We start from the raw sequence: 17,786 nt of genomic DNA on the forward strand, positions 1-17,786 counted from the left end.
ATTGCATAGTCCTTAAAAACATAATAATATTATTGAAGTTACTTCTCTCTCTCTCTCTCTCTCTCTCTCTCTCTCTCTCTCTCTCTCTCTCTCTCTCTCTCTCTCTCTCTCTCTCTCTCTCTCTCTCTCTCTCTCTCTCTCTCTCTCTCTCTCTCCATATCTCTCTCTCCCTCCATATCTCTCTCTCCCTCCCTATCTATCTATCTATCTATCTATCTATCTATCTATCTATCTATCTATCTATCTATCTATCTATCTATCTATCTATCTATCTATCTATCTATCTATCTATCTACACACACATACACACACAAACACAAACAATATAGTCGTTCCAGCTCTATTGAGCACCTGTCCAAGACAATCACGACCTATTCAAACGACCACTTCTGCTTTCCCCAGGACCTTTGTTGATATCATAATAACACTGTCTAAAGGGAGCACCTGTCTAAGATAAACACTTTTTTCCTGGACAATGAGTGAGTGTCAAAAACATATTCTACTGTGTGTGTGCTTGTGTACATGTGTGTGTGTGTGTGTTTATGTTTGTGTGTTTGTGTTCGTGTCTATGTTCGTGTTCATGTTCGTGTTCATGTGCGTGTTTATGTGCGTATTTAATTGCGTATTTATGTGCGTGTGTGCCTTCGTCTGTGCGTGCATGTGTGTTTGTGTGTGTGCGTGTGTGTGTATTTGTGTGTTTGTGTGTGCGTGTGTTTGTTTTTTTAAGCATATGCATTACCTTAAAGGAATGGATAAAAAAGAAAAGGAGCCTTGACATAACAGGAAAGCTACACAACAATCTCTTATCTCAGAGTGCTAATAAGTTTAAGTCAGAAAGAACAACATGCCATCACAGTAGCAGAATATCACAATAGAATTTCGTCTCCAGACGCACCCACTACAGCTTGTAAATTTACCCAAATCACCTTAAGTTAAAAGAATATGGTCCACAAGAATAGAAATGCAAACCCCTTTCATACATTACTCAAAAGAGCAAGACATTAATGTGTAACATAAAGCATAACTGGCAAGTTTGATTCCTAAAACAAATTGATGAGTTTCCAGAACAAGTCTTCTGAATTAAAAGAACTTGGCCCGTGTAAATTAACATCTTGCATTCGTAAACTTCACTTTACTATAAAACCATTTGTCTCAAATCTGGTGATCACATAGAGCATATATATATACAATTTGAATACTTTAGACGATGGCCCTTTCTTCCTGGAATTTGTTCTCACAAGACCTATAAAAAGACAACACTGATATCCATTTATCTCCCTGCGCAATTCAACGGCACAGTATGCCCAACGAGCTGAGCCCTGTACATAAAGAACCTCAGCAACTCACAATATGCCTGAGCTGGCCGGTGTATAGGCTTAATTAATGTTAAGACGAGTAAAGTCTTTGGGGCACAACGTTAATTTAGTTGATATGAGTTTGGTGAAATATGTAAGGAGAAAAAAAAAAAACTTACAATGCCATACATTTTTAGAGAGCTGGTAAATTACCTCAGTAAGTGGGCAACTATATCATTATTTTCTTTGAAGTTCAACAAAACATTTTATATTTACTATTTAAACATTTCCTTTAAACGTTTTGCTCTGTAGTACAACTTGAGAAAAAATAATCTTTGGTGAGATTCGCGTTCTGAGCGCCTTGGCCGCTGTTATACTCTCCCCGAGTGACCGTCTTTGGTGGTTGCACAGCGGGGTAACGAGAAGCTTACAGTTCAGGTTTAGTGAAGGTAAAACGTATTATGACTTGCTGAGGTTCTCTATGTGCAGGGCTTCTGATTCAGGAGAAGGAGTCAGTGGTGTATATTGCTGCGCAACGTCGGGAGAACCGAACAAAATCCTTGGCTTGTACCTGGCTTTTCTATCAATATTCTCTGCAAAACTACCTGTGCTGGAGTTCTTCTGAACCTGTCCGTGTTTGAGTTTCGGGTTTACCCAAGTGTACAGGCTTCGAGGTTGAGGGTTCGTGACACCAGCAGTGCATAGGCTTAATGTATTGATGTTTTCAGTCTTACAGGCACACCTTTGTTGTAGTTGATTTGAGCTGGTGCAATTTAAAGAAGAGTATACGAGAGGCTCTGACGACAGAGATGGTATAGATGAGGATGCTGAGGCTGCCGCAGAGCACAGAGATGCCCCATCGAGGTCACGCACGCACCTCTTGGCTCGGTCTAGAAGTGTCAGAGCTTTGCCGATGCCATCCCGTGGGGTCGAGGTCCAGACGGGAGTGACGGGGCTGTGTGTAGGACTAACAGACTGTAGGAGCCGGGCTGTATGCCTGCACGCTCCGCAAGTTGGAAGCCATTGTGTGCTTGCTTCTTTGACAGGTGCTTGGCTTGTCATATCTGCAGATAGAAGTACAAGATCTCTTATTTGTTTTAGTAAATGTTTTTACGGAACTTGCAACACAATTATGTTATGTAAGTGACAAAGATTGGAGGTATTATAAGAGCGTAAGAAACACAAAGAAGAACAGATAAGAGCGATATACAGGATGATTCAAGAAGAATGTCAAAATCATCACGTGATATTTCAAAAACAAAAAACAATAGAAACTCTAGCTTGGATACATGTGTTGTACACTTTCAAATTTTCATTTCATGTTTTACAAGTGCTCCGTGTGACTACCACAAGCAGGAACTACTTCAAGCCGATATGAGAATTTATCCCAAACGCGCCTCAGAATGTCTCAGTCCACCGTGTAGATTGTAGCTGTTGTTCGGCCCTACATGCCATCGATATTTGATCAATAAGTGTTGGCTTGAGGCACCACCCTGGCGTAATTAAAAATTTCCTACCAACTGAAAAAGTTTAATGTGTCTCCGTGCTCATATGACCTTATGCAGTTGCGAGCTCCGAAAAACACTTACCAAAACAAAATAAAGATTTGCTGGAAGTTTTTTAACCTAAACTTCGCCCTTAAAAAAAAAACTACATGTACACTTGATTTGTTATTTATTTGTCAACCTCATAAAAAAAAACCCCCCCCCCCAAAAAAAAAAAAAAAAAGAAGAAATCACAGAGTGCGGTCCTGGGGTCTGGCAGGCCAACTGCAGAGAGCGAGGTCTTTTGCACCTCTTCTATCAAGCCACCACCGTGGCACGTTTTCATACAGATAGGCTTGAACCCAGAGATGCCAATGTGGCAGTGCTCCATAATTATTGAACAATGAAGTCATTCAAATTTGCTTGCAGTTAAGTTAATGACCACTTCTTGTGGGTGTATGTTAAAGACAAAGTTTATGTTCCACCACTTCCCGCAAACATCATTGACATGATAGGTGGAATAACAGCTATAATCAGCACGGCGGACTGAAAAACGGGAGGATCTCGTGGCCAAGAGGTTAAAGTGTTCGCCTCTCATTCAAAAGTCCCGAATTCAAATCCAGGTTGGGACGGAAAATTTTTCTTCTCTGAAATTTTCTCATTTCACCTTCTTTCCTGCTCTCCAACAATGTTCTGTCGTCTGCTTTCGTCTCCACCTCCTTTGCCCCCTCTTCTAACTGTTGTCTTTCAACCACACGCCTGATCTTCTGGTAGGAAAGATCTACACCTAGCCTCCTGGGACAAGGGCGATAAATCTCGGAGGTCCCGGGTGCAAGTTGCGCACGTTAAAGATCCCTTGGTGATCTAAAATCGATTAGATTAGGCTTCGGCCGCCACCTGTGATAAATTCTAAATTTAATACCAACTGAAAATGTTTAATGTGTCCAGCGCGCTTATATGACCTTATGCAGGTGAGAAAGCCGTAAAACACTTATTCAAAAATATATATAAAACAGAGAAGAAGGACTCAGACATCCTGAGGCGCGTTTTGGGGGAATTCTCGTATCGGCTTAATGATGTCCGTGCTGCTAGTGGTAGCCACTTTGAGAACTAATAAAACATGAAACAAAAACTTGAAGGTGTGTACACGCATAATATGTCCAAGCTGGAGTTGTTTTCTATTGGTTTTTGTATTTGAAACATCATATGATGGTTTGGGAGTATTCTTTTTTAATCATCCTGTATAATATGTATATTTGACCGGAAAGAAGGAGAAAGTGAAAGTTGATATATTTTTTCTCTCCTTTGGTATAGCTACCCCTGCTTGTGCGCATTTTAAAACAATTTTGGACATTTCCAATTACCATGTGTTTAAAAGGGAGTTATTCTTGTTTGAACCAAAGAAAGTAAAACAAAAACCATACTGAAATATTATGTTCCAGAAATGTGCAGGTAAATATATTTATTTTTAACCTCAGATAGACGTACAGAAAATGTTACCCGTGCCGAAGAGAAGTGCCCGTTTACATCAACCTATGAGGTTGAAAAAAATATTTAGCTTGAAAAGACAAATCAGGATTGTCATGTATTTAAAATCTGAAGGTACAGTGTAAATCGAATCAAAAGATTTTCATGACAAACAGTGATGTTTTAGTGTTGAACGAGTTTCACTAACCTTTACACTGTTTACTGGAAGCAAGTTTACGAGTCTGTGCAGCATTATTGGATCTAAACATCTCCTTGTTCACTTGGTCTGTTTCCCTTCTTCTGGCCTTCATATTTATATTTGGCAAAAGTTCCATGACGTCCAGTACGGTTTGATTGACGTTATTAACGATCTTTTCCATGCTGTTGCTTATGTCAATCAATTCGATCTCAGGACCTCTGTGAATTTACAAAATATTTGAGCAAAAAAGCATCCGAAACGACGCAGGGAATATGAACCGAACGTTGTGTCTTCGTCAGACACACGTTCAATGACTATCATGCTTAAAATTTCAATAGGTAAATATGTAAACACACACAGCTGCAAAAGACAATCATTTATATACAAAATATATATCACATGATCAGCAAAATAAAGTATGAAGATACCGCCCCTCTCTCGATCTCACTAATGGTCAAGCCTTTGGTAGCTTCAGTATTTTACTCATTCAGCTAGAGTTGTAATGAGATGAGATGAGATGAGATGAGATGAGATAAGATAAGAAAATACTTTATACATAATCCATTGGAGATTAAAACCAGAGTTCCAAAGACTAGTATGGTACTAACTGAGCTCTCGATGTGCCTGTATATTTTGAACCCAGAGACGTGGGCACACTTGTTAGAGAAAAGAAAAAGGAAACGAAGCAAATTAGACTGAGATGATACAATATAGGCCATTTCCCAGGAAGTAAATTTTACTGGAGAGGCGAAAACTTTAAACAAACCATCCAAGACCATTTCAGCTCAGATTCCATGTCGGTTTTGATGCATTTTTGTATTTTGAACATTTAGGTCATTCATTGAGATGATATATTCGAACCAGTTCCACCCCATACTCAAAAATCAGATTTCAAACTGGATCGTAATTTGTGCTGGACACCATTGCTAAAACACATTCAAGCGAAGCTGTTCACGCGTGCTGTAACACCACTAACGTGGTATGGCATATCATAATCTCCTATTTATGATCAGGAGATTCACTACATTTCCCAAAGCCACAGGGTCGAGGGGGGGGGGGGGGGGTACGATTTTGTTTCACTCACTCTGTCCGGAATCCATATCCGGGCATATGTCTGTAAATCGCCTCTACATTGTCCAGAGGCTCGCCAAACACATCCTGATATACCGCAGCCACTTTCTCCATATCACACACCACGGAGAGACAGCTCATTATCTAAGAAGAAGTTTAACGGAAATTGTTTTAAGAATCAATTTTATTAAGTCAAGCTGATGCAAATATCAGTTATGAAAGGCAAATTTATTGAAATAGAATATTTGTAATCAAATATTATCATGCCTAACCTCCTAAGTTCTACAAGCAGGCAGGAATCACCAGAACCCTCGCTTACATGATACAACACTATTCAGGTATGCTATTCATTCTCAACAACCTGATCTTAGTATGCACTAGGTAAATTGTCACATTTTCACTAGGATGTATAGTCAATCACTCAATCTATCATGACAGAAACGTTTCACAAACTCACTCCTTACTCTGCTTTATAATACTAGATTTAAATTATAAGATATGCGATTTCAATGTAAGATACATAAAAAAGTAAATGCAAATATACTAATACTTTAGATTCCGTTACCAAAACTGTCTTCGGATGCACAATTAGTAAGCCATAAATTGTTTTGGAGACATTTAAAACGGCACCCTGGCCTGTCTTCTAAGTAAGCCCCCAGCCACCTACTTCCTCTTTTAATTTTACACATGTTTTGAGACAATTCACTGTTTCAGCAGGGTACCCATTTATCCCAAGAAGCACAAATTTCTATAAGATGTATTTCCTGAGGACAATAGGACAGCGCTGGGCCCAACCAAGCTGACTCAAACACAGGCGCTTGTGGTACAGCAGTCAGGCGCTTTGCCCTCGGACGCAAAAGACTTGAATTTGATTCCCTTGTGTGGAAAAATTTTATAGAGTATCTCGGTCTTTCTGATGTTTCCCATCTCAGCTCAGTTTGTCATTAACAAGCAGCCTCCCAAGTTATCTACATTATATCGATGGGCGCAAAAACATCCTCACGAAAAATGAATTTATTAATAAATATAAGACTCAAACCCATAGCTTTACCGTTGCCAACTTGACAACCTACCAAATGTACTGACGCTACAGAACTTACCTTCCGAACACGTGTGACGAGCAGCTCATCAACAGACGACGGAGACCTGGTGAGGTCTTGGATCTTCGTGTTTTTCCTGACCGCCATGAAGACGGTGGGCTCAGTCAGAGTGAGCCCAATCAGGACCTCCTTGACTGCTGTGCGGTGACCATCTGGCATGTCGTTCAGGCCTAAAAGGTTCACCGGGATGGCCTGGTAGGTAAGAGAACAGTGACGTACAAGACAAATTAATGTGTGGCACCGTGGTGAGATCATGCACTCATCAAATAATGAAACCCCAGAAACCGATATTTTCCCGCCCATAGGGCAATATTTATCTATTAATTTTGGCTCAACGCCTTTCATATCCACTTTAAAACACATTTCTGTGTAGATTTTACTGGAAAACGTTGATCAAGAGCATGAAAAAGATGTAAATTTCAAAGGACGTTTAAACTTTGGAAGTCATCGAACTTTGGCGCCATTTTTTCGCTAATTGTACGTCTGACACCATACGTGACACCCCCCCCCCCCCCCCACCTCCTTCAGCCTCAAATATCTCGTAGTAGTATAGGATTTTATGGCGCTCGCAACTGCGTAAGGTCATATGAGTGCGCGAAACACAAGTTGTTTACTTTCGCAAAAGTTTACTGCACGATTGGTTAACTATTAGACTTTAAAATGCTTAAAATATTAAAATTCGGTGTAAATATATTTTCAATTTAAAACAACTCTTATAATTAACAATAAGAATTTAAGTAGTACGATGTCACTTTACAATTTGCCATAAAGGCCAAAGGCCTTCATAAAGTTCAATATTCTGCTGGGAACAACGACGTAAAAAATGTCTTGCAAGTTCTTGCATTTATAATATTTCCTTCGGATCTCTCCAAAGTCTAGACATTCGGTTAAGATGTGTCTAAAGGTAAAATCTGTGTCGCATCGGACACAGAACGGCTTCTCATCTCCCTGTAGGAGGTATTTGTGGGTCAGGGCCGTGTGTCCGAAGCGCAATCGAGTAAAAATGACTTCGTCTCTTCTGGAGAGGTCCGAAGGATTTCGCTGTTCTAGTTTGGGTTTTATTTCATATAGTTTATTGTTTTTCTGCTTTTCCCAGAGGCTCTCCCACAGACTGGAGGTGTCCTTTTTTACTTTATTTCTAAAGTCAGTCTGTGGGAGAGTGTTTGTCGTTGATCCCATCAGAAGGGATGAAGCTTTCTTCGCCAGGTCGTCTACCTGCTCGTTTCCTCGGATGCCCACATGGCTAGGTATCCATGCGAACATGATTTTTTTCCTGTTTCGGATAGTGAATGAATTTTCTGTTGTAGCCTAACTATTTTTTGGGTGTAAGAGTGTGTAGTTTGTGAGTGAGGTGATGCAAGACAGAGAGTCAGAAAGGATTAGGAAAGATTTGTTTGGAGAATTTTCTACGGAGTCCAGTGCCATGTCCATGGCAGTGGCCTCCGCAGAGAAAATGGAGGCTTCAGGATGGAGTCTCCTCTGGTGTGTACTGTTGGGAGATAGGGCTGCGGCGCCCACTTCATTGTCTTTTTTGGAGCCATCCGTGAAGATGAGCTCTGCACCGGGGTATTTATCTATTAGTTTTTTGTATTCTGCTTTAAAGGTCTTGGTGTGTGTGCTTTCTCTGTTGTGTGTGGTCAACTGTAAATCTACTTTTGCCTTGGTGAGGTGCCACGGAGGGAGGTCGGGGAAAAGAATTTGTTGGATATCTAGTTTGGAAAAGTGTAAGTTTTTGAGGTCCTCAAGGATTCTGAGGCCGAAGGGTTTGATGAGCTTTTCGTTATTTTGGAATTTGTTTATGGTTTCTGGGTTTGTTTTAAAAATGCAGTCGTGCGCTGGATTTTCCGGTGTTGAGTAGAAGGGGGGGGGGGGGGGGCAAAATCCGGATAATCTACAAGGACAACCGGATAATTCTCAATGAAATATTATACGAATTCAGATTTGTAACTCTCTTTCCTGACCCGTTTGCCGAAGTGGGTGCACCCATTTGTTGAAGTAATGCTAACCCGTTTGTCAAAGTGGTTCTAACCCATTTGCCGAAGCGGTTCATATTATCATATTATTTGCCGAAGAGGTGCACTGACATAGTATCCGGATTTTGCTACAGCGACTGATTGCCCAGCCCTAGTGTTGAGCTCTGTTTAACTGCGTTTTGTAGTGAGAGTTGTGTGCGTCTGAGTGAGAGTGGTGGTATGTTGGCCTCGACTTGGAGGCTCTCCACCGGAGAAATACGGAAAGCCCCCAGAGCGAGGCGGAGTCCTTGGTTTTGTATTGGGTCTAGCATTAATTTTAAGATATGTGGTTTTGCCGATCCATAGACTTGACAGCCGTAGTCAACCTGGACCGGACAAGGGAGATGTACAAGTGGAGAAGGTGTTTTGAGTCCCCGCCCCACTCCGGATGCGATAGAATTTTCAAAGCGTTGAGCGCTTTCTGGCACCTCACATGAAGGTCTTTGATGTGTGGTATGAATGTGAGTTTTTTGTCGAAAATGACGCCGAGGAAACGAGCACGGTCCTGGACTGGAATCCTTTCCCCGTATAGAGTCAAATATCTCGTCTTCTATTTAAGAATGATAGATTATGTATTGTTTCATCAAAAGCAAGACAAATAAACAAGATATAAGATTATACCTTTAACCCCTTATGCCCAAACATTAACTTGACGAGTGCATGATTCCTTTTTGTCGTGACACAAATTATGACTTAGCTCTGTGGAGACGTCAGGTTTCATGTATAAAGTAAATAGAAAGAGTAGATAGCTTACTTAGAAGACAAATCAAGGAGAAGTTTTTTTGTTTTTTTTAAAACTGAAAAAACAACAAAAAGGATAAATGACTTCCGATTTGCGCTCATGGAGGCAGGCAATTTGGTATTGAGTGAATTTGCAGTATTACTCTATCTTTCATTGACTCTTTAATAACTGAAATTCGCATCATGTGTCTTACAATCTTGGAGAGACTCAAAATAATGAAAAGTTGGGGCGGAAAGGAAAATGGCGGGGGTAGGCAACGTTCAACAACTTCTTATTTACTTGTAAAACACAGCACGCTAATAATAATAATAGCTCAGGGTATAAATGAAGAAAAAACAAAAACAATAACAACAACAAAACCTCAAACTACTTTATCCATCCGTTTGTATCCAGCATTTACACAAGAGCCAAGGATGTACACTGATCCTGCAATCTCCACCCAGGAACAATTTTGTACAAATGCTGCAAAAATTATTACAAGTACAACGAAATGGACCTACAACTAAATGCTCAAGAAATCGGAAAAAGCACACGGCTTAAAGGATCTAAATTATTTTGCCAATGGGGTTTTCAAATAATGTTCACTAAGTTATGTGCTCATTATTGGTATATTGTTATTTAGCCTGGTGGTTTGAATACTATAAGATCTTAAGATGGAATTTATCAACGGTTGGAATTTTCTTCACTGAGCCCTAATCCAAAACTATAACAATTGAGATGGGAATCTTGGCTGTTACCTCTGATCCCAATCACGAAAAGTGACTGGTATACCCGGCCAAATAAAACAAAAACAAACAAAACACACACAGAAAAGAACCTTTGTGTGTCCTACCTGGTAAGGGAGTGAAGAGTTGAGTTTTGGGTCAATCTCTCGCAACTGATCGTGATGAACAACTGTCTGTCGGCCGTGGTCCGGTAGGTAGACAAACGCAGCCTTCTGGGGAAAGCAACAGAATAGAACAAACAGTAACACTACACCAAACACAGTCCGTCATCTCAGTATGAGCTACACACCATGGTTACCAACTAAGCATGAGGAAAAATGAAAACTTCAACAGTCGCAAAATAAGGAACTATGGTGCGGTCAAAATTTCATGGTGCAACTTATTGTCAAAATCTCCTCAACTATCCAACACAAACTCTCCAGCTTTTTGCACAGTGACTTGTATCAGTATGTCTTAACAGATCAATATTTTTGTAAACACCTGTCACCTCTGTTCTAGAAAATTCCTTAATAAATACTCGTAAAAAATCTTAATGGGTGATTTCTACAGATTTTATAAGGTTTACAGCTGGGAGAATATCGCTTTTAAAAGCAAGTCCGTCATTTTTTTCTCATCGCAAGATTATCTTTATTAGATGCATGGTTTGAGAACTTTTAGAGCGAAAAATGCGTTCACTATAAAATGTATTTCTTGTAACAAGTTTTGCAACAAAAAAGTATCATTGATGAACTGTGACGAAACCCATATGCGTATACAAAATGTGTGTGAGAAGCGGGAAGTGCTGTGAACAATTCTATTTTCCGCGTGAAAGAGGTTTGTAGCATTTTATATGTATTTATGAAGAAATGTTTTTTTATTCTAGCCCCAAATGTTGGGGGAAAATATGATTAAGTTAAGACAATTTGAGACAAATTGCTGTGCAAAATATGGGTGACATTGATTCACCCGTTATAATGATATTTGAGGATAAGTTGCGCCACGAATTTTAGACCGCACTATAAGAAAAAAGTTAGAACATTAACAGTGCAACAAAAAGAAAACAATTGATGATAATCCTTGTCCCCTTTATCATCAGATTAGTCATCAACATCATCGATTTTAAGAATGATAAACTACGCTGTCAACATAATCATCCCAAACAGAAACAAATATGATGTTTTCTTTCATATATTTTTTTCTAAGATTCCAAGAGGGAATTTCCACCCAAAATGTGCTGTTAGCAGTTACCATTAATTTGGAGCTTAATATTTGCTTTTTCTAATTTTTGGCACCAGAACAAGCTGGATACTGATCTAAAAAAAAAAACAGGACCCAAAAAAATCATATGCTCTCCGACCACTGTTCAACGTATAGCTTATTTTAGATGAATTGTTTTATACTATTACACTGCAGCTCCCAGTAAGTCAGTTTTACGTAGCAATGGAGATAAATATTTAATCAAGTTTAAATAATAAAGACAAAACATAAAGGGGAACTGATTCTTTCTGCTATGAAATTAAGGGCGCCCAGAGTTTCAGAAGAGGGAACAAAATTGAATTGACAAAGACACCTTCAATTTACACTAGCTCATGAAAAGAACCGAAAGCCTATAATCGAAAAAAAACAAAAACCCGCTTACCTCTTTATAGTCTCCCATGACTCTGGCTCTGCAATATTTTGTCATCTCCTCTTCTTTTTCAGCTTTGTCAAACACATAATTCCCCTCTCCCGTGAAGACACAAGCATAAACATTTGTTTTCTTGATCTTTGTTGGTACTGGCCAGCTCTCAAAGTTTTCGCAAATCAATTCCTCCAGCTCATCCAACTTGTCCTGTAAAAGAAAGAATCAGGCTGAGCAGTTGTTTCACAATACTGTAAAGTCTACTGGGTCACATTATGCAAACAATAAATGGGGAAAGAGAACAAAATAGTTGTGGAATAAAGAGAAAGGACCAGGTGAAACTTTCCTTTTTGAGAGACCTTGAAAACTTTTGCTGGAAGTCAGACTAACATTTTGACTCCCACAAACACTAGAAAGGTTGTCCACTAACCGACTAGTTTTGCTCTGAAGACTCTTTAACACAACTCAGAACTTGACGGCGCAGAAGTTCGGCACTTTGTAATTGCACACGGAGACTGGAGTCCAAATCCCGAGTGGGGAGAAAACGTTTATCGAGTTTATCGGGCTTTTTACTGGGATGTTGTACCCCTCTCATCCCGGGCAGGCCCTGACAGGCAGAATCGAACGTCCGCCCCCTACATAACCTAAATTGTGTCAAATGGGGAGGGGGTGGGAAACACCTACAGTAAAACACACACACACACACACACACACACACACACACACACACACACACACACACACACACACACACACATAAACAAACAAAAACAGACAAACAAACAAAAAACTTGAGTATTGAAGCAAAAGGGACTTCTTGAAGCTGCTTTCAGAATACATGAACACATCTACATACCGAGTACTCTGCCCCAATGGCGCTCACAAGAAGAGACGACTCTGAAAGAACGTTGCACACAGACACAGCAAACACTTCATCTTCTGGAACCTCCAGCGGGTCTGAGGTGAGGGGGAAAATAGCAGGAGCAAAAGTGTAGATGTAGATCTGTATAGGCTGGCTACGTGTCAAAAAATGCGCTGACATCAAATTGTTTCTTCTTTTATTCCACTGTAAATATATATTATGACAAAATACTGGTAGAACACGAGCCTCGATTGATAGCATAGCGGGATCCCTAATGCATATTTAAAAAATATGTTTTAAAAAAAAGATAAGTCAGGACTTTTAACTTCGTGAGAACATTTTTTATTGAGCTAATGGATGTTTAAACACAAACACGCTATCCCATTCTATGTACAGAAATCCGGATCTTACCTGGGTCATCCACAAAGAACTTTCTTTTGCTCTCAGAAAACGGGGATGTCTTGAGGCAGCTACGTCTTGACCCTAAAAAAGAGGAGTTGCTTAACTTCCGAGCCCTTCCAGATTCCTTCTTCTTAAGTGTCTGACAGGCAGGGGTTGCTGTTTGAGTAGAGGCAGTGGCAGTTTGGGCATCCATGGACTCATTCATGGGTATCTTCTGTTGTTGTGTAGACGGCTCGAGAGCAGATGATGCTGATTGTGAAGAGGTGACCGACGGATCAGTGTCAGATTTGACCAGCACTGAGTTCACCAATTGGCCATCTGGTAGAACAAGGTCCACCATACAACACTCACCTGAAAAAAAAACCAAAACTATGATACAGGAATAATCCTCCTTTCTTTCATTAATAGTGAAACAAAGGTTTATATAAAAATAAAGGCTAATTTAAAAAAAGTAAATGCCTTCTCCCCCTCTCCCCAAATATCTCTGAAAGCTCAAATGCAAAGTCTGTGTTGTGACAGAGCAATCTTTTACATAATAATAATAATTGAATTTTATAACTCCTTACTTCTTTCTTGTGTGTCCTAAGAATTCATGCTTTAATGATCCAAGGCATAATTGATATGGATAGACACAGATAAGGTACATTATGTTACCGAGAAAGAAAAAAAAAAGAACCATTTTAGCATCTATTTTATCTATTCTCCATTCCTCAACCTTTAAACATGTTTGCTTTATAAGCATTACGGACCTTGATTCACAGATGTCTTCCAGGCCTGAATGAAATTCCAGGTGAATAACAAGTCTTACCACAACGGTCAAGTACTTTTGCCAGTAAGGTTCTTGATTTTGTGATCTCACTCAGAATGATGTGTGCATTTGGGAGCCATGAGCTTTGAAGATCCTGGGGAAGGGGTGCAGAATGTTAACATTTTTAAAGACTTAGACAACGCACATATACGAGGTAGGTCCAGTCAGAAGCAGACCAAAGACAATGTGGCACCTTTCGAACCATCAAACAACCACTTGCCAGTAGAATGAAAATTTAAAAACCTGTAACTCAAAAAGAACAACTACGTTACAGTATAAATCTGCCTTTTGTGAAGAGAAAAGCGAGAAAGACCAGAACAAAAAGGAAGAAGAAGACAGAAACACCGTGTTACAGAGAGAGAGAGAGAAATAGAGAGAGAGAGAGAGAGAGAGAGAGAGAGAGAGAGAGAGAGAGAGAAAGAGAGCGAAAGAGAGAGAGAGGGGGGAAGGGGCTTTAACTTACCAAGCATAGAAAGATAAACTAGGGAGACAAGTAGACAGAGACAGAAAGGCTAATAATATACATACAATACTTGAATGAAAGAAAGATGGAATCAAACAACACACCAGAAGCATAACCAATACCTTTGGCTTCCTCAGTGCACATCTCCAAGCCAGTGGCTCTGTCCTCAGCGCCAATGTTTCATTCGGGATTTCCCTGACCGAAGCTAGAGGTACCTGCTCTCTATTGCCATAGTCGATGAAGTAGACTTGAACCTGAAATAATAATAATAATAATAATAATAATAATAATAATAATAATAATAATAATAATAATAATAATAATAATAATAATAATAATAATAATAATAATAATAACAATAACAATAATAATAACAATAATAATAATAAATCATCGTCATCATCATCATCATCATCATCATCATCATCATCATCATCATCATCATCATCATCATCATTATCATCAGCAGCAGCAGCAGCAGCAGCAGCAGCAGCAGCAGCAGCAGCAGCAGCAGCAGCAGCAGCAGCAGCAGCAGCAGCAGCAGCTTCACCATCATAATAACAATAGTGATAGTAACACTAATAGGCAGAATAACAAAAAAGGAGGGGCGATAAGGACGATAGATGTCTTGATACAAAAAACAGAGGAGCAAACCACAACAGAGCACCCGCCAACCATCCACGAAATAATTATGAAAGGAATAAGGTACAATGCAACTGCCAAGCGTAACGATACACAATAGTCTAACTTCTGCAAACACACACCCATCAACCCCCTCTTCCCGAAAAATGGCCCGTTCCAAGTAGAGAAAAAACAGATGTGAGCACTCACCTTATCTTTTCCTCGATCTTCCACTTTGGCTCTGTACCAGAATTTCTCATATTCCGCTGCTATCAGACAACCTGTTTTGATGTTCTTTGTGTCTAAAGGTTTCTGCATGGACAAATTTTTTTAAAATGAAACCGCAAAAGAATAAACCTACTGTCAAAACTGGATATGGAACAGGGAAAACATTCATAAATCCCCCCTCCCCCCCCCCCCCAAACTTTCTCTTCCCCTCTGATATCTTCCTCCTACCCCCGCCCTCCCGCATACAGACACAGACAGACACACACACACACGCACGCACACACACACATACACACACACACACACACACACACACACACACACACATACACATACATACACGCTTTCTCTCTTTCAGTAAACGTGCAGATTTTATGCAATTTCCACTTTGACCATCTTCAATGTATGGTAGGCCTACTAACTGTTTAATCCTCTTCAAAATGCTTGCGCATTCACCACACTGGTACGGTTTTTTAAATTACATTTTTTATTGATCCCAGAGGGGCAATTTGGTCTACAATGGCAAACTTACATACATACATAAATACGTAATCATAAATGCAAACGTATTACATAAATACGTACTCATATACGTATATAAATAAAGAATTACACCAATACAGAACAATTTCACAACTATGCCATTGCTGGGCGCCACTGTGCAGCGTCCTGGCTTTTTTTTTTATCTAGGGTTGTCATGTGTTTCTCAAGGACACACCCCAGGGACCAATAATCTGATCCCCGTGTCATCATACTTGCTCGACTTACTCTTGAGTTTTAACTCGCACTACTCACTTAGCCACTGGAAAATGAGAAACACATCCTCTTGGTACACCAGACACAGACTTTATAGCGATATCGAACAGTGTACTTTTAAGAGAGAGAAAGAGAGAGAGGGAGGGAGAGAGAGAGAGAGAGAGAGAGAGAGAGAGAGAGAGAGAGAGAGGGGGGAGAAGGATACGGAGAGAGAAGGAGAGAGAGTGTCCAGCATAAGCAAGAAGCCACTCACCAGGTACGCACGATTGAGAACTTCATCCACCTGGTACACCAGATCCTCCAACTGAGCCGGCTGTACGAACAACTCTTCTGCAGAGTAGGCAAAGCTGAACAGAACAGCATGCTCACTGCTGCAACAGACAAAACAAGCAGAAATGACTCAAAGTAGTTAAAATCTGCAATAAAAGCAGATAAAATATTTCGAAAAACCAGGTTAAATATATTTCTTATTAATGTAAGTGTTTTTACGCCCCAGTCGACAAAACTTAAATCATTTAGAAGGCGGACATCTGACACTGCCTGTCAGGACCAACCCGAGCTGAGAGGAATACAATGTCGATGACATGACTACTGACAACAAAACCTCATATACACAAGAAAAAAACAACAACACCATATAGACAAGAAAACCAGTTCAACTACATGAGGACTTTTTCAAAACATACATTAATTATATTAATACACCCATTGGAACAGCAAAGAAAATGAGACACATCATAACATGTCACGACACAGTGGAATCAGGTGCTCGTCTATTTTGGAGCATATGGACTTTTTGGTACAATCTTGAAGCGCGTTCATGTGCCTTGCTCTTAATGAAAAATACGCATCTATCTTGAATGGAAGTATTGAGATATTTGCAACTGATCCGCCTGATGTAAGAGGTAAAATTAACAAGAAAATGAGCGCCAAAATTTGGTGACTTTTATAGATTGAGAGTCATCGGAAACTGAATTCTTTTGCTTTTTTTGCTTTTTATATTTTGTTTTTTGACATTCGAGTACCGTTTTGCAGTAAAATCCACACATAAATGTGTTCTAAGACTAGCATATGCGGTGTTGAGCCAAAATAGTCTATAAAAGTAGCTTAACAGGCGGGAAAATGTCAGCTTCTTCGATTTTATTATTTTGATAAGCTCCTGATTTCACCAGAATGTCACACCTATTTATATATATATTATGTATACCCTATACTCGGCAACTTCGTCCGCGGCACTGGCACAAGAGGCCAGCCACTGTCTGCAACATCGTCCAACTCTCCAGGGGGTCGGGCCGGGACAGGAACAGAGACGGCAGAAGTCGGCGCGTCATCACAAGGACGTTCGTGTGTGGCTGACTGGACGGGGTAGATGACGTGACGGCCTGTCGCTCTGAGGAGGAAAATATGTAATCGAAATTGTTCAAAAAGGCTACCCATTCTAAAGGACCAAAAAGTGGTTGTATTAGACGGATCCTCACCCCCCTCCCCTCAAAACCTCTCAATACAGAGAAGTTTGTGTGCGACTAAATGGACAGGGCTAAAGGCAAGGTGACCGATGGCTCTGAGGATACTACAGTGGCCTACATGAAGCTAAAATTGCGCAAGACGGCCACCTGTTGTGAAAAAGTGGTTGTCTTGGACAGTTGGCTCCGCCCTCCCCCCTCCCCCCTCCCCACCACCACCACCCAACACAAGGACGTTTGGGTGTGGATGACTTAATGGGGTAGATGACGTGATGGCTTATCGCTCGGGGGATAAAATATAGGCCCCTAGGAAGTTGAAATTGTCAAAGACGACCATTTCTTAAAAGATCGACGTCTTGCACAGTGTTATTGTAATGTAGAAAAAGAACACAACGGGGAAGTGGGTAGCGGTCGTTTGTACAGGTAACTGTTTCAGAAAGGTGATCGTAGGAGCATAATATACTGTAGTTAAAGTAAATTTCGACCCC

General features: G+C 40.2%; 1 protein-coding gene across 1 annotated transcript; it reads right to left on the reverse strand.

Moving 5' to 3' along the window:
* Nucleotides 1-562: 562 nt before the first annotated feature.
* Nucleotides 563-17,274, reverse strand: LOC101857369. Its single transcript, XM_005109288.2, has 13 exons — nt 17,043-17,274; nt 16,089-16,206; nt 15,062-15,163; nt 14,353-14,484; nt 13,768-13,861; nt 12,969-13,310; nt 12,552-12,652; nt 11,714-11,905; nt 10,203-10,307; nt 6,617-6,808; nt 5,530-5,660; nt 4,455-4,663; nt 563-2,359 (listed from the first exon to the last, which is right to left on the reverse strand). The coding sequence occupies exons 1-13, from the start codon at nt 17,270-17,272 to the stop codon at nt 1,755-1,757; spliced, it is 2,553 nt and encodes an 850-aa protein (XP_005109345.2). The 5' UTR covers nt 17,273-17,274; the 3' UTR covers nt 563-1,754.
* Between the last annotated feature and the right edge of the window lie 512 nt (nt 17,275-17,786).

Source organism: Aplysia californica, unplaced genomic scaffold (genome assembly GCF_000002075.1).
Source record: "Aplysia californica isolate F4 #8 unplaced genomic scaffold, AplCal3.0 scaffold00761, whole genome shotgun sequence".
Classification (NCBI taxonomy): domain Eukaryota; kingdom Metazoa; phylum Mollusca; class Gastropoda; order Aplysiida; family Aplysiidae; genus Aplysia; species Aplysia californica.